The sequence below is a fragment of the Notolabrus celidotus genome, chromosome 17 (assembly GCF_009762535.1).
Source record: "Notolabrus celidotus isolate fNotCel1 chromosome 17, fNotCel1.pri, whole genome shotgun sequence".
NCBI classification, from domain to species: Eukaryota; Metazoa; Chordata; class Actinopteri; order Labriformes; family Labridae; genus Notolabrus; species Notolabrus celidotus.
Genome location: NC_048288.1, coordinates 24,701,681 through 24,723,811, shown reverse-complemented (window position 1 = coordinate 24,723,811; position 22,131 = coordinate 24,701,681). Strand labels below are relative to the sequence as shown.

The window sequence follows — 22,131 nt, the reverse complement described above, 5'->3', positions numbered from 1 at the left end:
AGTGCATCTCTGTCTCCATGTCCCCTGTAGAGCAGTGAGTGTCTCTACTTGTTCACACTTCACTCACTTCAGCATCATCACCTCCATATAGATTCTTAAATATTTGAATCAAAATTATGTCATGCATAAAATCATTACTCAATCATTATTGCTGGGGAATATTGGAACCAATAGGCTTTCTAGGATGATTACAGATGGGTATGATGGCCAACTTTTTAGGTATTCCGATGTTGCCAGCAAATTGCTTACGCCCAAGTTTGTTTTCCATGCGCCACATTGTTTGCAGTTGTCTTTAGAGAATAAGCTAAATTAAATTCACCCTTCCAGATATGCCTATAGTACTGGATTTTTCTTAATTCATTACTTCCTCCAGAGTAGCACCTGTTCATAATTTCTTGAAAGTCTCATATTCAATGTAAATATTAAGTTATTCAGAGGCTTCACTTCATCTTACTTAAGCTACAAACTCTATGGAGAAGTCCTGAATAGTTTAATCAGAATATCATTTGTACATTACTTAACTGAAAATTTAAAGACCCCATATTTCACACAATTGCCTTTAAATTGAGTGTACATTTTGTCTAAACAAACCATCCTCTTAATTTCATTCATACAGCCTTATATCTCCGTTGACAAATTTGTGCTAAGAGGTTTCATTATCTGCAGAATATCCCATCTTCTCCCCTTAAAATCATTGATTTAGATAAGAAAATATTCTCTCATGACATGTTTCATAAGAAATATCTTCTCTTTTTTTTTCGGATTACCTGCGAAGGTTCATAAAAAAGAAACATAAAAAAGTCATCATCTACTGTTATTGATACATATTTAAATCAACCCACACAAAGCAATAACTCAGCTCCCAATGTTTGCTCAAATCATTTATTGTACCATTACACTCAGTTAATATTTGCATATGTCAAAAATGTCAGACAACTGCATCATCTATTGATCTGCATTCAAGTCTGATCAAATTTGCAAGTTCCAAATTTAAGATAAATAGGATATATATCTGCATTATGTGATATCTTGTCCAGTGTTGAGTGATATTCAGTGCAGCAGCCTTCACCAGCAGGCGGGTGAAGCATTTTGTATGCACTCCTCGATGTGTGATCTACAGTGAAACAAATAAACAAGAGGAAGTACATGATTGACTTTTAGCAGTAATAATGGAGTACAGTGTTAGTTATGATCTGCGGTGAACTTACTGAGTCACTTCCTTGCAAACATAAACAATTTCTTTGGTCTTCAGGATATTGCTTAAATTCTTGAGTGAATCCTTGTTACACTGCTTGCTGAATGAAAAAAAAGGAAAGCGGTCAGTTTACAACAATTATCTTTGTGCTTATGTTTTCCTTATTAAAAAAGAACTGGTAGGAACTGTTAAATTGTATTTAAAAATGATATATTCACTTACTGACTTACATACTTACTTAATAACTCACTTACTTACTACTTACCTATGTACTTACTTCCTTATTGATATTCTTACCTTACTTTCTTACTTACTTACTTACTTACTTACTTACTAACTAGCTTAAATACGTACTTACATACTTGTTTACTTACTTACCTCCTTACCTTAAATACTTACTTCCTTACCTTACCTTACCTCACATTGATTCAGATGTAAAGCAATGGGGCGGCGGCGTCACCCCCCCTCCTCCCGACTTTCAATTATCAGCATAAATCATGTGGTCTCCAGTGAGGTTGCATATGACGATGTCATAGATGACTTTGCTGGGAGAAAAGCTAGGAAAGTACAGCTGTAGCAGGAGAGGGGTGGCTGAGTAGGTAGTGGATGCAGTAATTAAAATCCACCACTAGAGGTCTCTAAAATGCCTGTTTTGTACATAGTTTTGTAAATAGTTGTAGAAAGGTTTTTTACATAGCTTTTGTATATATTTTATTTAGTTTTTGTATATAGTTATTGCAGAGTGTAAATGTAGCCTATGCATATAGTTTTTGTGAGCAAACTGTGTGGTTATTTAAATTGTTTGATGTTGATTGTTTTATTTGTAATTTATTACTATCATTATTGTTATTATTATTATTGTTATTATTATTATTATTCACTTATTTACAAGTTTTTATTGTGTAGTTAGGGTATTTATATTTTATTTCATATTTTTTTGTATTTAAGTATGTAAATTTGGTGACATGTTACCTTACAAATTAAAGACATTGATAAAAGCAATGCTATTCGATTTCTTTTGTAAGTGCATGTTAATCGCCGATGGAGGGGGGGCGCCATTTAAAATCTCGCCTAGGTAACCACATTGGGTAGAGCCGGCTCTGCATGCAGGAAATAGTCGTGGCTGGGAATCAAACCTGCAAGTTTTTCCTCACCGCTGTAACTAGCTGAATACTGCGGGGTGCAATGCTCAGAGACTTGAGTCTTACCCTGTCTTGATTTGGGTCTCTGTTAATAATATAACATAGAGTATGGTCTTCTAGACCTGCTGTGTTTGTAAAAGTTTGTAATGTGTTGTTGGGAGCTTACTGCAGCTGAGGCTGTCCTCCAGAATGAATTAACAGAGTTGTTCTTCCAATTTTCACTTATTGGGCAGTTTTCAGTGATTGTTTCTAGAACAAAACACACATATACACAACATTTAGGTTATTGCAATTTCAGTGTAGTTGAAAGACAAGCTCACAGACACTGGATCATTAGAATTAGTACATTAGAATGGATGCCAGAATTGTGCACTGACTGTGAAGACATCATTTTTAGAGCTCCCCCTACTGACTGGCTGCAGTACAGGTCACAAACCCCACTCCTTCATGTTAACATAGGGAACATGGGTCAAACTCATAGACTGTAAATAAAAAATGGACAGCGTTGCTCCGCTTCTTCCTGTTGTACGGTTCTGAAGCAAAAAAAATCCCGCTCCTGGGCGCAGCCATTGTGCAGCCAGAGCCTGTGAAGCCACTGTAATAAGCTCCGCCCTACAGCGTAACGTCACAAGATGCTGTGTGTCCTTTGAAGTTTCCCTCTACGGCGGCTGTGAATCAAAGGAAACCTGGAAATAAAACCCCGTTTTTTAAACTCTAATAACTAACGAAAAAATAAACTTTTCAGGAAAAAGAGATCTTGGACACAAAACAGTCAAATATTAACTACATGTCACCACAGCTTACGGATATGAGAAACATTTGTACGACCTGTATTTATTTTTTAAAGTTTGACTGCTCCACCATTCAAATGAATGGGGGTGACAGATTTTTTTTACGTGTACTGCAGCCAGACACCAGGGGGCAGACACACTGCTGAAAGCTTCACCACCAAGGGAGCATCCAGCTCTCTTGGTCAGAGAATTAAATCTCATGTCTTTTTTTTTTTTTTTTCAAACATACTGTCCATATTCAAGATAGTTTTAATTATGGTGATTTAAGTTCAAGAGTTAATTTTGCTCAGAAGTTTAGTTTTCACTTATTTTTTTAAAAAGATGATCGATTAAAGCTCTTTTGACAAATGCAAGCTCCTGCAGCGCTCTGTACTGGATAAGCAGTAGAGAGGAACAGTGAGAGCAAATGTAACAAACACTAACATAAGTAATTTAACTTTATAATCCACTTCAAACCAACACAAGAACCTCTTGTGCTTTAGGACAGTAATCTGCTGGCTAGTCTGAACAAAGTAGGTGTCATTGGTGAGGTTTTAAGTTTGACCACCATTTACAGAGTCTTACTGTTGCTGCCTTCTTTTCCACACCATTCTTGGTTTTCCAGAACAGATACCAGCAGAGTGTCTTTCAGGATGAAACAAGATTTTTTATTCTCAGTGTACTTGTAGACCAGATCTTGGGTTTTACTCCAGAGCATTGTCTACAGATAAAAAGAAAATATCACATTAATGAAGATGTAGTATTTTAATTTTGAAAGAAGTATTCTCTGATTGGATAATGTGCCAGAGCCTGTGATGATAGTTACTGTGTTACATGGATGTTCAAAAGGGACCAGATCCATTAAGGGGTAATAGGCTTCCATAGGTACATGACCGCTGGACTTCCCCACGTAGGCTTGTTCAAATATTTTGAATACATGTTGCCAGTCTGTCCTGATAAGAAAAATTAAAGTACATATTAACTAAAATTTGAATCACACGTAATTTAAATTTAAGTTATTTAAACACACAAAGAATCAGCACAAACATTAACAGACTGTTCAGTCATTGCCGTGAGATTTTAACCTCAGGTGTATATAACTCTCAATATACCGGACTTCAAATGTTCACAAAAGTAAGAGAAAATAAAATCTTACCTTTTGTTTTTCCCCCCGTAAATCTCACATCTGTTGATGAAAAGCTCTGTGAAGTTTAGTTTGAGTCGATCCTGCTGAACCCTTCTTTTGCAACAATGAACACCAAGACCAACACAAACAGCAACAACAACAACAAGAATGACCGCCATGACCCCTACTGCTGTTTTCCATGGCCCTTCGTTCTTAACTTTACATTTACCATTTTGCATCGAATTACATTCATCATCTGTGTTGTTCTCTCCTACTTTCCCCCTAATGAATTTCACATTAGTTGAAGACATCAGGGAGTGTTTTTTTAAGATCTCAGTAGTTCTTTGCTGCTAGAAAGCTGTGTTGAGTATTGAAATGAGGATGCCAAACACCTCAGACAATGCTCCCAATGTTAAAGCCAAAGAAATACAGAAACAAATCATTTTAAGACAGTTATTGGTTTTTGCTGACAGTGTTGCTCTCACTTCCCTCAATTTAATAGTTAGTTCCTAAGGAAGTTGAGATAGTATCAGTTATCTTCGACCTCAGCCACTCCATTTACACACAAAACTATTCAAAGGTCATGGTGGGGTTGGTAGTTACGTGCACATCCACACTGGAAAGGGTAGATAAGGACTACTAATGGGAACATGCAAAAAAGTCTTTTTAAATAAGTAATAAGCAAGAAAAGTTTATTTTTATGGCACCATTTAAGAGCAGAGGTCAAAAAGTGCTTCACAATAAAATATTAAAATTCAAAACAGAGATTACACTAAATACAAATGTGTGGTCCTTAAAAGTTGTACATCAATTTGACAGTCTTATCTTAAGTCACGTATACTGCAAGTACAAGCATTACAATAAATCACTATAAAGATATTTCTTATTCTATAGTAGCAATATAAAAAAACTTTTCCCTGTTATCCCATTGTTCCAATGTCATTTGTTCCTGGCTGCCAAAATACGATAAAGATTTGATGGTTTCTGTGAGGACTTCGAGTTTGTGTTGATTTTGGCGCCCCCTGTGGACAATGTGGTACCCTTGATCTCTTGGTTGATTTTGTCCTGTACATGTAAATCTCAGCCTTTTAATAGTATAAATGTACCAATGATCAAGAACCTTTGTCCATCTGATACCAACCTGCTACTCGGTTTTAGATATTGCAATACCTATATAGAGAAAATTAATCTTTATGCAAGTTATTTCCATGTCAGGAAGGTTTTCATCACAGCATTTCAAAAAACTCAAATAATAAATAAGCTTTTTTTCTGACTGAGCCCTTCTTGTCTTAATCAAAAACTTCAAATGGATTCACTGGAATACTTGAAAATAAAACTTTAAACTATAAGCATGAGAGGCAATTCATCTGATAAACACATAATATCACTGTTTTTAATATGCAAGGACTGGAAATAAAAAATACAAATCACATTTCATTACTTCAGGTAATTTCTTGTCATTTGGACTCTACATATTCATTAGCCACCACCAAGTAAACAGGCCCCACAGCCTGTATTTGTATCAGAGGCACACTCTTGGATATGAGATCTACAATAAGAGACAAAATGAGTTCATTAGTGTACAGCTCCACAAAGAAAAAACAATGCATGTATATATTTTTAAATGTTTGTTTTCGCACACTCATGCTTTACTTACTCAGCTACCTCCGTGCATGTATAATCGACTTTTGGGTCAAGCTTCTCACGTATAGCCCGTAAATTCTGAGAGGTGCAGTTTGAGCTGTGTCAGAAACAAACATGAGAAAATAAAGCTTTGAACCAAAGCAAAATATGTAAAATCACCACACTGTTATCACTTGTTTCAACACAATATTCACATCATACATCCACATAACACGGAAAAATCACAGTTGATGTAAATTAGCATTATATTTAAAAATAATGAGGCAAAATTTATGATTGAAAACAAAAAATGAAATCTTACACAAGCATGGGTCTGGTGAGAAGAATTACATTCAGGTACTTCACGTCTGGGTGTTTGATTTCCAACAGCTCATTTTTCCCAAATGAACTGCAAACAAAAATAGAGGAAAGCAGTCACTGTATGAAACCAAAGACTGTATAAATAATGGACGTAGTATCCGGGACGTCACCCATCTGTTTCTGGGCGAACCGTTGGCGGGTGCCATATTGGAAATGCTGAAGTCAACCTAACTTCTGTCAAGCCAGTATGAGGTAAAGAGGCGGGCTTTGAGCCTTCTAGCCAACAGCTACAGTGTTGCCACCTGTCAATCAAGTCAGCTGGGCCTCTCATAATGGAAAACTCGTAATCTTAATATCTTCCGGAGCCAGCCTCACGCCCTCTAAGAACTGCAGTTTTTAACACTTCCGCATTGACTTCAATTCTCACAGCTAGAGGTTGCCGCTGTGACACTGCACAAGTTCATTGACAAAGCCTTTGTTTTGTTATCTTTTGTTTTGGACTTTGGTGTGAAGGCTGAAACTCTCTCTCTGTTGGTTAGCATAAACCTGAATTCATCTCTGTTTCCTATGGAGTCCCCTAGGGTTTAGTTCTAGAGCCAGTATTATTCTGCAACACTGTATGGTAGTTGAGATCCAAAATTGGGTTAATTTAGAATCAGAATCAGAATTTAATATTATTTCCTAAAGCATAATCTATTTGGGTGTACTGACAGTTGATAAAGGGATCATTATTTTCACTAATACATTTTTATGAACTGGGGGAACTGTAGTGCTCACCGGTTGGGATCAAAAGGATTTTCAATGGATCCATTAAGCATGAAAAATAAAAATCATCCACGAGATCTTCAAATCTGCAGATGTGGGGAGTAAAACCGACCTTTGTGTTTATTAAGACAGCCTACAACTAGCATGCCTCCCTCCTAAGCTCCTTGTTAGCACACGTGTGCAGGTAATGAAAACGGAGGAGGAGTTGAGTATTATTTTATACAGTCTATGTGCTGAACAAGCTCTGAGCTCTGACTCCCGTTACAGACTGGATGTTGTTGTGACGTATGAAAAACACTGAAAACTGAAACGGCTCGTTTCAGCACACATTTACAGAAAGGTGGAGAAATCAGAACAGGGGCAGAATGGATTTTTTTCATTCTCGGGGGGTTTGTAGACATGCCAGGGAAACATATTTCAGGTAGAGAACCATTAAAAAGTCGATTTTGCATGATATGTCACCTTTGAAATATATTTTTTAAGATGGTTAAAATAGGAAAAAATTAAACGAATAAAATAAAATTCAGAAAAAATCAGGAAAGCTTCACTTCATCATCACTCTCCTATTTTCGCTTATTAAAATATCTGCACTAGGGGCACTGGTGGCCTAGCAGTCTAAGCGCCCCATGTATAGAGGACTCCTTGCCAGTTGACCATTCACTGCATGTCTTCCCCCATCCTCTACTCCCCACATTTCCTGTCTTTCCTCAGCTGTCCTGTCCATTCAAGGCGAAAAGCCCCCCCAAAAATAAAAAAATTAAATTAAAATTAAAAAGATCTGCACTAATCATTTGTGAATAAGCTTTGTTACTGTGTGTAAAAGCTGTAAAATATAAAAATTCATTGTTAGTTGGCCTTCAGGATATAATCCCACCTGTGTATTTTTATATTTGTGTTACAACCCAGCTCGTTAGGGAAAAGGGAAGCAACATACGAATAAGATGAAGCAGGTCAATTAAAGTTATTTTTTACAAAAATAAGTAAAACTGTCTGTGATGATAATAAAAGTGAGGCAAAATGAAAGTGGAGGACCCATGGGTTCCTTACACATCAATAAAGAAATAAAACAGAATGGATGACTAACTTGGGTTAAGAATCGGTGATTGGCTTCCTCCTCCAGCAGCAACCCAATCAGGCTCATCCAGCCAGCAGCACAGGTGGATGCACAATTAGCCTAGATGACCACCATGACCATGCTCAGACACACACACACTCAGATCACTCCACAGCTGAAGTAATGACCTACACAGGAGAGGAGGCAAGGCAGCCACTGTAACAACATGTAAATATATATATTCCTGTTTCAGTTCAATCTTGGTTTTGCACAAATAATAGATGGTAGTGCAACTGTGGATGAGAGTTTGCAGGCATGGTACAGAGGTGTGCACAAAGGTTGTGAGAGAGCATTTCAATACTTTGGCCTCTAGGGGGCAGTATATGACACACCACCCAGTGACTGGGATTGCAACCTGTGGATGAAAGCTAAATCCAAAGACATGTGCACACAGAAACTTTATGGATTTAGATGTGATACAAACAAGTAGTTCAATCAAAACATTGATAACCCTTTCCATTCGGTCACAATATAGTGGAAATGCAAAGTTTACCAACTGAGCATTTTAAGATGAGATATTAGAGCTAAATGAGATAGTAATGACTGCAAATTCCATTACTAATGGAACCCTGAAATATAAACCATTATACTGTGAACTCTGTTTTATCTTCCTTGTTTTTAGCTGAACATCTCATATTGTATGATTGGAAACACGGAAGTTTCTGCCCTGCTAACATCCACACTGTCTTCTTTGATTAAAGAATGCTAGAAAAACAATCTATGACTATTCTGACAATGAATTTGATTTGAAGTGAACTTCTTGGGCTCTACATGGTGTTGTTCTGCATTGTGATATTTTGAGCGTATTGACTGATAAGAAAAGGAAAAAGGTTCTGGTGGATGCACTTTCATCCGTTTTCCAGGTAATGTTCAGCACAAAGTTATGTAAGGTCATGTTACACAACTTTGTAACACACAATAAACAGTATGTATCTTGTGCTTAGTCTGTATAGCTGCATATTGTGACACTTGAATTTGATTCAGCTTACTTTATATACTTAAACCTTTTTGGAATAAAAAACACAATAGGATACAAATATCTTCTAGAAAGACAACAGTCTTGTTGATCATTTTTTAACATCATTAAAAATAAAATATGAAAATAGAACAATGTATAATATGTCTGATGTAAAAATATTTTATTCTGGGACTTTATTACATTTTAACTTTGATTTTATTGGCCTGTCGTACAAGTTTGAGTGCTTTTAAGTTTCTTTATTTTATTGCTTCATATTTGCTTTGCATTTCTACCTGCTTTTATAGACCATTGTGAAGCACATTGTTACCTATATTGAAAAGTGCTATATAAATAAAGTTTTATTATTATTTTAACATTTTTCAAAATGACTTTCTTGTGAAGGTAGGAGTATGTAGTCTATGATCAGGAGCTTGTTCAACCTTAACATCTTCATTACGTTATGTTACACAACAAACTGCAACGAGCAGATTTTCAGATGTTAAACAGAGGTTGCTGCTTGTGTAGTTTTGAGTTTTATGCCATTAGTTTCAGTTGATTCATGAAGTTCCTTGTTACATTTCCCTTTGCTATTCATGACACCAAAATGATTTCACACAGAAACCACTGACAAATGAAGCAAAGACATTTCTACAATATCAGATTTTATATTTATTTAAAAAAAATCACAGGTTGGAGTGAGTGTCAGTTGAACATGATTAGAGAGCAGTGCTGGTTTGTAACCATACAGTACAGATTAACTCAAACTTTTCTTTTACACTTTATAAGTGTTCCCAATCATGCCAAAAAACATTCCACTTCAAAGTACAAGGAAACATTGTTATCTTAGAAAAAACATTATCGATGCCAATCATGTAAAAAGATGATTTCACATCAAGTCACACTGGCCAACAGGTACAAAAAGAACATCATTTAATTTACAACATGACAGAAAATAAACTCAGTACAAATATTCTTTAGAGCTGGTAGTTGTTGTGTCCTTGTTTTGTCAGACAGAATAATCAGTTTCACCAACACGCTCCACAGGAGACCTGTGGGTTTGAGCTGCACGCCTTGATCTGAGCCCTGCAGAAAGAAATACAATCAATAAACTGTGTGTGGACGAAGAAATACACGTTCATTACCTCGAACATAAACGGACTGTACTTACTCTGACACTTCTTTGCAGTTGTATTTAATGCCTCCATCCAGCTCTTTCTCTAAGTTCTTTAAAGATGCACTTTTACAATTTGACCTAAAGAAGACAGAAAAGAGAACATGACTTTAGAAACATTTTTGAACTTTGAACACCATAAATTAGCAACTGTGAGAGAACACACAGATAATTCATGCTCTTGTCCAATTTAAAATGGACAAAATAGGTAGAAAATAATGCTGCAAAATCTTAGGGAGAACTTACACACTCTTGTCCTGTGTGACCAGAACAACATTCAGACTTGTCATCCTTTTGGAGGTGAACTTCTTAACCTCGATGCTTCCAAAAATACTGCAGAAAAAGAAAGAAAGAAAGAAAGAAAGAAAACAAATAAATTAACATTTTATTTGACGTCTAAGTTCAAGGCTCAGCTCAAGGCAAACAGGCTGAAAAGGCATGAATACAAACATTTGCAGGATGGAAGGAAAGAACATGTTTTAATATGGCACAACTTGATATTTAAGAACTAGAATAAACAAATATTTGTAATACATGATTGACATTTGTTTTTAGAGCAGGTTCAATGATTGTAGATAAAAACAGCCAACCGCATAAAGCCCCCTATACACACTAAGTACTTGGTGCGATACAAAACAATATGATAGGATTCGATACTATGCGATATGACACGACACGACATAATACCAAATAATACAATACTATGCGATACGACACAACCCCATATGATATGAAATGAAATTAATTAAAATGAATACCCAATTTGCATGATTTCAATCCAACCTCCTCTTTGTTTGCTTTGCTCAACACACGGCTCTCACGAAATCACAAAAAAACATGATAAAGACTTAAAGCTGGGGTTGGTTGTCAGATTTAGATACACTTTTTGTTATACTGGTTAAAATGATCTTTATGTCCTGATGGCAATCAATACATAATGTGTTCCTAAAAAAGAACCAAAAAAAGCTGCTATCTACAGCCAGAGTAAACCTGGGAAAACACCAACAAATCACTGTTTTTTGGGTGCCAAAATTTTAAACCATTCAAATCCTGTCCTGCTGTTCTGCCCGCCTCCTGCGCGTACATTTCCCCGGCGTGCACTCTCCGTCCCATGCCTCTGCTTCCCCTGACTCTACTGACTGCCCCTCTCGCTCGACCTCGGGCCTGTACCCCTCTGACCCGATGAGGTGCTTTGCTCAGGACTGTAGTCCGGATCAGAGTCTAAAAAGCTCTCACCATGGGGGCTCTGACAAGCAGAAGAATGAATGACATTTAGTAAGTCCCACAGAAAATATATATGTACTGTAGCGTCCGTCCGGACTCTGTAGGGATGACGAGCCGATTCGTGAACACGTTGAGTTTTAATAACCGATCACTGTCGGCCGTGATCACACCAACCAACAAAGCAACAATCAATGTTTGAATGAATGAAAAACTTCTCTTGTCTCTCCTCTCTCCCACTCGCACACTCTACACCTCTCCTGATGCCTTCACTGACTGTCAACACTGTAGGAATTAAGAACATCTACACTGAACACGTTTAACAAACAGTAGAGCTGTTACAGTTTTATATGTGTTATAACTTTTCTCCTGATATCGTGTCACCGGTACAACTGGATAATGCTAGCATGACAGTTGTGAGTACTAACAGCAGCCATGTTTGTTTGTGTTTTTAACTTTCACTATGATAATGTTTTGGTGAGGACCGGTTTTAAAACAGTCACGATCATATGGTCACAAGTCAGCGGCGCTCGTGCATGTGAGCGGGGGGGGGGGGGCGTCGTTTTGAAGGAGCTCTGAGAGAGGATGGGAGGGGTTAGACGGAGTCCTAAGGAAATGCTACATTTAAATTCATGCTAGTTTTCCGAGACTACCAACCCTAGCTTTAATGCTAGTTTGACACAAAATCATTGCTCACTCATTCAGTTTCGGCATTTATCACCAATCGGTTAAATGAAAATAATAATAATAACATTTGTACAAGAATATCTCAAAGCAAATTGTTGTAAATGTCGGCTAAATGAGCATCTGAAGATGTGATAGTTTATGTTTGCATTGTACATTTAGCATAAAGCCAATAAAAGATCCTCATATTTACTAAAACAAACCTTGAAAAGAAAAGTACTTTGTATTTCTTCCTTTTATCAGTTGTTTAGACTAAATTTCATCCAGTACAAATGTTCCGATCGGTCTCCCAGATGTGTCAGTGCACTGAAATTGCTACATGGCTGCCCATAAACAATAAATCAATAAAATGAATGACTGCAGAATAACTCATGACCGTTCTGATAACCAATGATTTATCTGAGTTTTTCCTGAAACCTCCTTGAGAGGATAAGCAGGCCCCTGTGTAACCTGTGCTTGTGCCCTTTTTTACAAGGTGTTAGACTGAATTATCAGACACAGACGCTTAGTGACTGATAAGACTAAAAGAAACTCTGTTGGCCCATTTTCAAAGTAATGTGACATTGGCAAGTTATATAAGGTTATATAAGTAACTCCAACACAATATACAGCATGTAATTCTGTTTAAGGTACACTGACTATTTCTATTTTCAACTTTTAAGACTCCCTCAGCCTATTTCCCCTTTTTCACAATCACAACATTGGAGATAAACCGTTTTAACAGACTTATAAAATCAATCACTACATTTTTATGTCCTCACTTGAGCTTCATGTTCACATGAGACTTTGAAGTTTGTTTCATGGCAGCGTTAGCATGAGTGCAACTTTGTATTTGATTTACAGCAAAGGCAAATAAAGAGCAAGCACGTTTTGACCAAGCGGCAAAAAGTATGAAGCCCATGGGGAAGTGTTACAAACTGCAGTTCATTGAGCGTCCACTTGAGGCTGGCTGCAGAAACACTGGAAACCACAAGCTTTGGTGCGAATAGCTAATTTCTCTATCCTCTCTCTCTCTATTATAACCTGACAGTTCAGAAGATGTTAAGATTATGAGTTTTGCCTATTTAAGAACATGACTGACTTCACTGACTTGACTGACAGGCGGGCACCCTGTCGCTGTTAGCGAAAAGGCTAATGTTCCGCCATTTTTCAAGAAAAGGTTCTTTCACCCAAAAATTGGCTTCATTGTCTATTCACAGCTCATGCTTCATTACGTACTGTATGCATCATTTATATTGTTTGCTTTTCATTTGATAAAGTCAATAAAAACAAAACAAAAGAAGCAAATAATGAAACAGCAAGGCCCAAAGAGATACATCATTTTTTTTAACTAAATAAGGCTTATATATATTTATTTCTAGTGCTGCAGGTTATCATATTCATTCTTCAATTCTAAGTAATGCAAGGTTTCTTACCTGGTCGGACTGAATGGTGTGGGGATGGATCCATTTAGCATCGCTGTGGTATCACCGCAAGCAACTTCTGCAAACTACAAACATAAGGAGGAGGTTAAGATTTAGATTTCAGAATCATTTCAGCTGAAAAGAGACACACAAAACTATCTGTGATTATACATTAAAACTGAGTCTTTCCTTCTAAAACAAGTTTTTTAAACCTGGTTCACTTTAGAAAACAACCAGGTGGTTTGATGGACTTTCCCTCGCGGGGAAATGCTACACAAAGCAGACAATAAGTAGGTGAACAGCAACACATTCCTCACATCACAACAACAGCTCACGGCCGTTCTGCTCTACATGCTCTTTACTGGTCTGTTGAAATGACAACACAGGGGCTTAACAACTTTAGTGTCTGTTTAGAAAAGAGAAATATTTCACTTAAGGACGTTTATTTCAAAACCGTCTGAACAACGTCTATAAATCAGCAACTTCTAAGTTGAAAATTCAAACTTGTCACAATTAACTTCATTTATTTGAAGTTGTATTTCTGGTAAACAAGAGAAATCTAGTCAGAAATTAACAGACTTTTTACTCTCTTTTTTCAGTCCCTGTGAGGACATCTCTGACTCTTTGGCCCTTAAATGTCTGATTTTGTTGCTGAGTGTGTGTACAGTATTTATGTTAAAGCTTTTTCAATTCAAACACCCCGCTGAGTGAAGTAAGAGTAGACACAACTGTCCAGTTTCAGTAAGAGCTTGATGAGCCGAAACACTTACGCCATTTAAAAGATGATGATGATTTTCTTTGGGTTTATCACTGTGAGCTACAGCTTTCATGTTACATTTCCATTTATACATTTCATTGTAAATTATAAGTGTACCAACTTCGGGCACATGTCAGCACAGAACAGCAGTGTGTGTGTGCATCTGACTGTGTGTTTGTGAAGTTTGCACTGTTTTTCTTTCTTTTTTTTTTACATATGCCTCTTGCGCTTCAGCAATGCAGTATTACCACATCCTGGGACACCAGTAAATCGCAGTTGCAGCCATGCAAAAGTAAAAAAGGTGTAGTGGCTGCATAGCTTTTTTATGAATAGAAGTAGTTAGTGCAGGAGCAACACATGTAAATCTGTGTGTGTTTATGTGCATGTATGCTGTACTGTGCCTCCGTGTTACTTCATGATTGCTTTTATCCTGCTTTGGTTGGATTGCACCTCAGCTTTTTTGTTTGTGTCTGTCTTGGTGAATATTTGGAAGCAAGTGTTATTTGTTAGAATTTCTCAGACAAAAGAAATCTCAGCCAAACCGAGCAGGACTCCTCTGAATGTGTGGGTTGCCCCTGCTCGCTCAGGAGAGAGCTACACAATGTGGCTCCATGGAGACCAGCACAAAGCCTCATTGATGAAGGAACCAGGCCGAACAAGATTTCTCCTCTCCTCTCCATTATTATCATTTTATGCTCAGGAGAGATTTGCTTCACTTCATGCTCCCAATGTGTTATTTTCACCACTGATGGACCGGAGGACTGTAGTATTTCTCACACAAGTAGTGCGTTCTGATTGATTACTCACAGCAGTTGAGACGCTGTTCCAAAATGAGCGAACAGGGTTGTTGTCACATGTTGTCCATCCTGGGCAGTTAGACGTGAAAGTTTCTGGAACAAAGACACACAAAAAAAACCTAAGTCTTCATGCTTTTTCAGTGGAGTTAATTAGAATTCTCCCTGGTTACCTTCTACCTTCTAAATTCAAGAAACAAGAAACCTTAGCACGTCACAAACCCATTGTGAGACACAAAATAAGCAATACTATCTTATAAAATAACCATGGTGAAAAAACTAACTTTTTACACCATTTAAAAACAAAAAAGTACCATTAAATGCTACAAGCTAGTTACAATTCTAACCAATGTATACATTTAATTTTTTAGTTTAACATATGAACGAACAAGCCTTTTTGCTGAGAATTAGATGAGAAGATAGATACCACTCTTATGTCTGATAATTGAATATACCGTACTGCTACAGCCACTGCATGGTTAGATTAGCTTAGAACAAAGGCGCATCTGCCTTCACTACCACACCCATCTTATTTGTTGATGTACCAGACCAAGCTAGGCAGGTATCATATACGGTAAACTTTTGAGACTATAAAATACAATTAGATACCATACAATATAACACATATTCATGCCAATTATTGAGCTGAACTAAGCAAACCAGCTGCTGGTGGTAGCCAAGCGGCAACCTCCGGTCTAAAAATACGAGTCCAATGTGGAAGTGCTAAAAGCTGCAGTTCATCGAGGATTCGCTTGAGGCTGGCTCCGGAAGTACCGGAAACCACATACACACCAATTAAAAAAAGACGATCTTTACAGCAGAAAAAAACATGTATACAGCCTGGTACAAAAGACAAGTGTAGTCTGGATAGCTCACTTCTTGATCGGCACACACTGTGAGGGGGGTGAATTTTTTTTCTAACCCGGCAATTTTGAAGATATTGAGATTACGAGTCTTCCAATGAGAGGCACAGCTGACTTGATTGACAGGTGGGAACACTGTAGCTGTTGGCTAGGAGAGTCTAAGCCCCCCTCTTAACATCACAGTTGCTCGACAGTAGCAACATGGCTGCCGCCAACTATTAGCCTCAAAACAGCGCTTCAGAAACAGATGGGTGACGTCACAGAATCTACGTCCAGTCTATGGTGGTAGCTAGCCTTTGAACCAAATACATTTTCAAGCATTTTTTTAATGATACAATACTCAACGGAGCTGAACGAAATATATAGAAACACTTTGTCACCTGTCTTTGTTTTTTGGTTTAACCAAGCTAACCAGCTACCTGGTAGCTAGTTTGGAAATGAAAAAAACGCAAAAGTTTTCTGTGTCCTGTTAGATAAACCTCGTGTCCCTCCTGTTCAGACCGATTTCCTTCCAAAAAAGCATCCATGTCAGGCCAGTCACAAATGCTGATCTATTTAGGGTGCTGAGTTGAGATTTGTTCAGGTATTTTTTTAACAAACCGAGATATCAAACAATCTGAACTCTGACCTCAGAATGAATTGAAGTGGAAGGTGGTTCCCATAACACAGCAATAGACAGAATGGCTACTCAATCCTGTCATGCCAAATGTCTGGGAATTATGCTGATCTAGAAGCCATATTCACTGTTAGTTAGTACTAGCTACCTAGCTTAGCATCATGCTAATGCGTCACACATTTTACCCAGTTAGGTTGTAGCATCCAGAGGCTATTTGCTTTGCGTTTACTGCTAAAGCTTAAAAATTAACTGATAAGTTCCAGACTTATCAAATTTAGGCTGATTTTGTGTGGCAATGCTTTGTCTGGTGTTAGCTACATAAATGGCAGTAGGACATGCAGTGATTTATCCTTTAAGACCTTAATACTTTTAAGTCTTGATAGGCGGAAGAATGAAAGCTACTTGGCAGGGATACAAAGGTTTGGTAGAATTGTATGACCATTTTCATGTGGGCTGGTTTCCCCAGGCCAATCCTTTTGATTTGTATTTGGCTAAGGTGCTGCCTTACACCACACAATACCTGCCAGTGTAAAGAATGTTCAAAACACCAGCTTGACAGTATTGAATTATACCTTTATATAATATGTGACCTTTAGATGTTTTCTTTTTAAATTATTAGAGCGCATCATCCAGGAACTGCTGCAAGCCAACAAAACACAGAGATAATGGGCTTGAAAAACTTGACCCAGCTTGCCATGCTGTAATATGATGTTATGTCAAAATAACTGTAGGTAACAAAAATAGCACCTCTGGTACTTGGCATTAGGAGTCATGCAGCAACGACATACAACACATTTGAAGCTGTTGCCTTGGATCATCGAAAACTCTTCATATTTTAAATATTTTCTGGAAAAACAAACTAAACTGAGTCTAAATTCCCACCCTGTTGTGATGCTATCTTACCACTGCTCCCTTCTTTTCCACACCAGGTCAGATCATTCAGCACAGATCCCACCAGAGTGTCCTCCAGGGTCACGAAACAATCTTTTTTGGCTGTGAAGTCATGGACCACATCCTTCGTTTTGCTCCAGAACATCATCTGAACAAAAGAAAAGCCAATACAGTAAATATTGTGTATCTTAAAAGACATAATGAGAGGGTAACATGCACTCAAACATGTCTTAATATGAGCTCTGTTTACTCTGTTGCATGTAGGTTTGAAGGGGGCCGCAGCAATCAAAGGGTTGTAGGCCTCCATTGGGACTTTACAGGGGTCCTTCCCTACGTAGGCTTTTTGGAATGCAGCCCATACCTTCTCACAGTCATACCTGAAGAATAAATGACAGTGTTGTTAAGTCCCGAGCATGTAGAGCAGCCTTATTCTGCCAACACTGGCTAAATTACTATAAATAATACAGGCAAAAGAGCGTAAGTCCCTTCAGTAATAGGCATTTATGATGTGCACAGCTGCAGAAAATGCAGGAAGGAGACCAGTCAATCAATCATTGGCTGCAGAGCCTTGGGCTGAACTCCAACAATCGCATTTCATTTACCAGATACTGTCTGAATAGCATGTATACAACTAATATTATTTCACAACATATGAATCAGTGGCTCTGTACTCCCAAAAAGACTGCTCAAGTTTGTGAATACTTGCGCTCACACTTCACCAAAAATTCTGCATTTTCATTTATTGCATTGGATGCTCCTTACTATTCCCTACAAAACATCAATGAATGTTATTTTTATGACAATTATGACCGTCGGTTTAAGGTGCCTTGGGTTCTAAAGAGTTATGGGATACAGAGGCCACCCTAAATGATATATAGATCCCTAAATGGGAAAGATCATGTTACAGAAACACCTGTCAGCTCCATCATAAAAAAGTAAGAGGTGACATCTAACTTAGTATGTTAACTCAAGTTTTGTTATAAATAGACATAATTTATGTAAGTATTTCCCTCTAACATGACATAATACTTCTGTTACACAAAACCTTTGAGGAAAATATAGACTTTTTACTTCACTTACTTCATCTGACAGTAAAAAAATATATATATTTCTACTTTCACACACTTATTCTGCCTAGTGAAAACCACATAATGCATCCTTGTTGACTAAAACTACCAAACTGTACCAAAAACTAGTTACAATTAACCTAACCTTTAGAATATGTCTGTTAATCACAACACATAACTTAATTCAGCAGTAATAATAATCCCAAAACACTTAACAGATAAACAGATAAGGACCATTTGACTGCACTTGTACATTACATTTGATGCAAAAGCTCATCTGCACATACATTGTTCTGACTATATAGCCTCACTTTTATTACTTAAAGTTTCTGAATACTATAAGTAGTGCTTATCAAACTAAACTACAACATGCACATAAACACCAACACTCATATAACTGCATATACACATTCATAATGCCTCTTCTCTGTCTATTGTTTTTTTCTCTTTTTTTCATTCTTGTCAGTCTAATTGAGTGTTATTATTATTATTTTCAATTATTATTATTATTTCAATCATTGCTTTAACATTTATTTATCTTATTTAGCAATTTATTTAGCAATTTATTTCTTGTATTCACCTTATTTTTAACTTTTCTTTCCACTATTACTTATTTGATCAATTTTACTGTATTGATTGTATTTTATTTTTAGGTATTTTATTTATAATCACGCCTTTTCTAATCTTACCATTGCTGTTGTTTTCTGTCTCTCTGTTATTCTGTGAAGCACTTTAGGCTGCATGTTTTTATGTATGGAAGGTGCTATATAAATAAAGCTGAGTTGAGTTACTCGTTTTTCTCCCTACCTTAACAGTCTATTCTTCTTTTATTTTGTTTTATTTGTTCATCTTTTCTGATTGTCATTTATAGTCCAGCCTTTTTTTCCCCCTTTAACCTTTTTTGTGTAACTGGTGAAGAAGGCCAGCTCAGTCCTGGACCCTGTGGAGGTGGTGGCTGACAGGAGAATTATGGCCAAGCTGTCATCTCTGATGGACATTTCTTTTCTATATATATTCTTGTTGAAATTCTTGTATTGTACACCTTTTTGTTTGCTGCTGTAACTCCATGAATTTCCCCGTTGTGGGACAAATAAAGGAATATCTTATCTTATCTTATCTTATCTTATCTTATCTTAATGTCTATACCTGATAACTTTATTTAATTATTTATTTCAAAAACTACTTTTTATTTTATTTTCTCTTTAATATCGAGCACTTTTATATATTTGCACTGTTACATATATGTAAAATAATAATAATAAAAAAACTAAAATAAACCTTTTTTTTTTTTTTTTGAATACTTAATTTAGTGTTGTGCAAAATAAGATTATATAGATAACCCAAAACCGCCCTTAACCCTCCTGTTATGTTCGTTTCTCTGGAACAGCAATAATGTTCCTGGGTCAAATTTGACAAAAAATTTTTAAATCTAATTTTTAACTCCATTACTAACCCTTTAAATCCAGATTTGGTCCATTGGTGTTCTTTAATTCTCACAGATCATAGTTCAATGAAGATAACTCACTCGTTTTTCATTTAAATGAATATTAAAACTTTTTTAAATGTACATTGGAAATCCCTAATTACAAATATAATAGTTTTTTATGACATTGATTTTACATTTTGATTTTATTTTTTTTATTAAGTGATGTTGATAAATTCTGTCAACTGCTGCCCAAATTTTTATGCTGCACTTAGCTGGTTTGAAAGGCATATATTTCCTAAAATAGACATAACTGGAGGGTTAAGCTGTTAATAAAACTGAACATTATAGAATATATTTATTTGGTATAACATTACATTCTACATATGATTTTAATTCTACAGGTTGCAAATCTGTTTATAAACTTTACTACAAACACCAAGCTTACCCTTTGAACTTCCCACATCTGTCCATGAACGTCTCCTTCAGTGTTTCTGTCCTCTGCCCCAGCGCACCTCCTGACTCAGAACCTCGGAATTGTGTCAGGAGGACAGCAGTGAGGATAATAACGAAGATGAGCAGCAGGACAACCACACTCAGAATGACGCACTGTCTCTTCTGTCTCTTCTGCGGAGGACGATACTCAGCAGGCTCCATTGAAAAAGTCTCTTTAAAGTCTGAGTCTGTCGGAGGAGCTGTGGCTGTCAAACTCGAGTTTGTTGACACACAGGAGTCGCTCGCGCTCCGGCGTGTATTTATAGAGAGGTGTGCAATTCCCTGAGCGCGCACACGTGCACTAGCTCGAGGCTATTTAGGCTCCAACCGGGAGAAGTTTGAGCTGCTGAGACTGAGACCTGAAGAGTTCTTGATAATGGGAATGAGATAGACAGTCAGGGGCGTCGTAGTGGGGGGGAAGTAGGACTGACTACCTAGGGCCCAAGTGGGGAGGGGGGGGGCCTTCATGGGCCTGAAATAAAGTTTTCTACTAAGCTACTAAGATAACTAAAATTGTCTGATTATATTAACAAACATTCAGAATTCCTTTCTGGAAAAAAGGGCAGTCTCTGTAAAAGTTTGGACTGCAGCAGTCTGTCAGCAGCGGGCAGTTCCTGGGGTGCTGAGTGCACAGTGGCTGAGGAACAGACTTTGAGCCTTGATCAATTAATGTGGATGCACGATTAATAAGTTAAAAACGCATAAACAATAAGCTATTAGTGTGATTTAAACAGCTGTCTCTGCATAAAAACGCTTGTCATTGTCATATTTTCATAGCATCAAGTGTGGCTGAATCTGGTTGAAAGTAAACTGTAGGTTTTTAGAGTTTTATTTTACTTCATGAGGTTAGATTACAACAAATAATGCCCCCTTGTTGTTATTCAACAAGTCACTGGCTTCAAATAATCTTGTTGAAAGAGGTTGACACTCTGAAGGTCAATATTGTGCAGTTACATTTGGAGAAATTGTAAAAAAAATATAATGATATATATATATGTTGTTTTTATTTTACAAATAAATGTAGGTTAGGATGAAGTTGGCTTTTGGGTATTGTCTCTTAAAATGTCCAATATCTATTAATTTATTTATTTTTATTTCCATTTCCTTCTTCTTCTGCTGTCTTGTTTTGTCCTGCCTAAATTACTTCTGTTGTTGTAGTCTGTATATTTTCTTTTCTACGTGTGTTAGGCTTGGATTGCCCTGTTAAGTTGTTTTTGCTGTTTGTTAATGTCTTCGTTAATGTCTTTTTTTTGGTTGATCCATGTTGTGATGTGTGAATTAATGTATGAAAAAAAGGGAAAAATTCCAGTAAAAAATATTTTAAAAAATATAGAAATATTTCTTTGTGTAAAAGAAGGTAGCAGAAAATGGAAATATTCCAGGAAAGAAAGATAACAATTGAATGGACTCATTCAACTGACCTCTCTATTACTTTGCTCATATCGAAAATAATCCAAAATGCGCCCAGTGGTTAAATTGCACCCTATGTAAATAATCTATACTTCTCAAAGCTGGCATACCGGGTTCAAATTCTACCCTCAGCTCTTTGCCCTGGGTCATTCCCCACTCTCTTCCTAGTTTCTGACTCTACTATCTACTCTCTACTACTACTATCTACTGTCTTCTACTATCTATAAAAGCAAGAGATCCACCCAAAAAGTAATCTAAATGAGAACAAAGATCCCAAAATGAAGCTCTGAATGAAAATGTAGGTATTTGAATTAATATACAT

At 36.9% G+C, this 22,131-nt stretch overlaps 2 protein-coding genes and 1 long non-coding RNA gene across 4 annotated transcripts; all 3 read right to left on the bottom strand.

The window, feature by feature from the left end:
* Nucleotides 1-868: 868 nt before the first annotated feature.
* On the bottom strand, nucleotides 869-4,672 carry LOC117829092 (ADP-ribosyl cyclase/cyclic ADP-ribose hydrolase 1-like). 2 transcript variants are annotated; one of them, XM_034706641.1, is made up of 6 exons: nucleotides 4,264-4,667; nucleotides 3,934-4,060; nucleotides 3,693-3,828; nucleotides 2,504-2,586; nucleotides 1,209-1,295; nucleotides 869-1,114 (listed from the first exon to the last, which is right to left on the bottom strand). In XM_034706641.1, the coding sequence occupies exons 1-5, from the start codon at nucleotides 4,542-4,544 to the stop codon at nucleotides 1,284-1,286; spliced, it is 639 nt and encodes a 212-aa protein (XP_034562532.1). In that variant the 5' UTR covers nucleotides 4,545-4,667; the 3' UTR covers nucleotides 869-1,114; nucleotides 1,209-1,283. The 2 variants fall into 2 exon arrangements, with proteins under 2 accessions (XP_034562532.1, XP_034562531.1); XM_034706640.1 differs by lacking the exons at nucleotides 869-1,114; nucleotides 1,209-1,295 and having other exon boundaries at nucleotides 2,082-2,586; nucleotides 4,264-4,672.
* Nucleotides 4,673-5,645: 973 nt separating this feature from the next.
* LOC117828684 lies at nucleotides 5,646-6,263 on the bottom strand. Its single transcript, XR_004634476.1, has 3 exons — nucleotides 6,179-6,263; nucleotides 5,891-5,974; nucleotides 5,646-5,782 (listed from the first exon to the last, which is right to left on the bottom strand). It is a non-coding gene; the product is annotated as an uncharacterized LOC117828684 (long non-coding RNA).
* Nucleotides 6,264-9,670: 3,407 nt separating this feature from the next.
* Nucleotides 9,671-20,896, bottom strand: LOC117829014 (ADP-ribosyl cyclase/cyclic ADP-ribose hydrolase 1-like). Its single transcript, XM_034706512.1, has 8 exons — nucleotides 20,353-20,896; nucleotides 17,665-17,791; nucleotides 17,427-17,562; nucleotides 15,058-15,140; nucleotides 13,506-13,579; nucleotides 10,432-10,518; nucleotides 10,183-10,266; nucleotides 9,671-10,097 (listed from the first exon to the last, which is right to left on the bottom strand). The coding sequence occupies exons 1-8, from the start codon at nucleotides 20,559-20,561 to the stop codon at nucleotides 10,040-10,042; spliced, it is 858 nt and encodes a 285-aa protein (XP_034562403.1). The 5' UTR covers nucleotides 20,562-20,896; the 3' UTR covers nucleotides 9,671-10,039.
* Nucleotides 20,897-22,131: the final 1,235 nt, after the last annotated feature.

Coding starts and splice junctions, on each gene's coding strand:
- LOC117829092 (XM_034706640.1), bottom strand. CDS start 4,544: ATGTCTTCAACTAATGTGAAATTCATTAGGGGGAAAGTAGGAGAGAAC. Junction 3,829..3,933: donor TTGAACATCCATGTAACACA/GTAACTATCATC, acceptor TTTTATCTGTAG/ACAATGCTCTGGAGTAAAAC. Junction 2,587..3,692: donor TGGAAAAGAAGGCAGCAACA/GTAAGACTCTGT, acceptor GTTTTGTTCTAG/AAACAATCACTGAAAACTGC.
- LOC117829014 (XM_034706512.1), bottom strand. CDS start 20,561: ATGGAGCCTGCTGAGTATCGTCCTCCGCAGAAGAGACAGAAGAGACAG. Junction 17,563..17,664: donor TCAAACCTACATGCAACAGA/GTAAACAGAGCT, acceptor TCTTTTGTTCAG/ATGATGTTCTGGAGCAAAAC. Junction 10,519..13,505: donor ACACCATTCAGTCCGACCAG/GTAAGAAACCTT, acceptor CTTTTTCTGCAG/TATTTTTGGAAGCATCGAGG.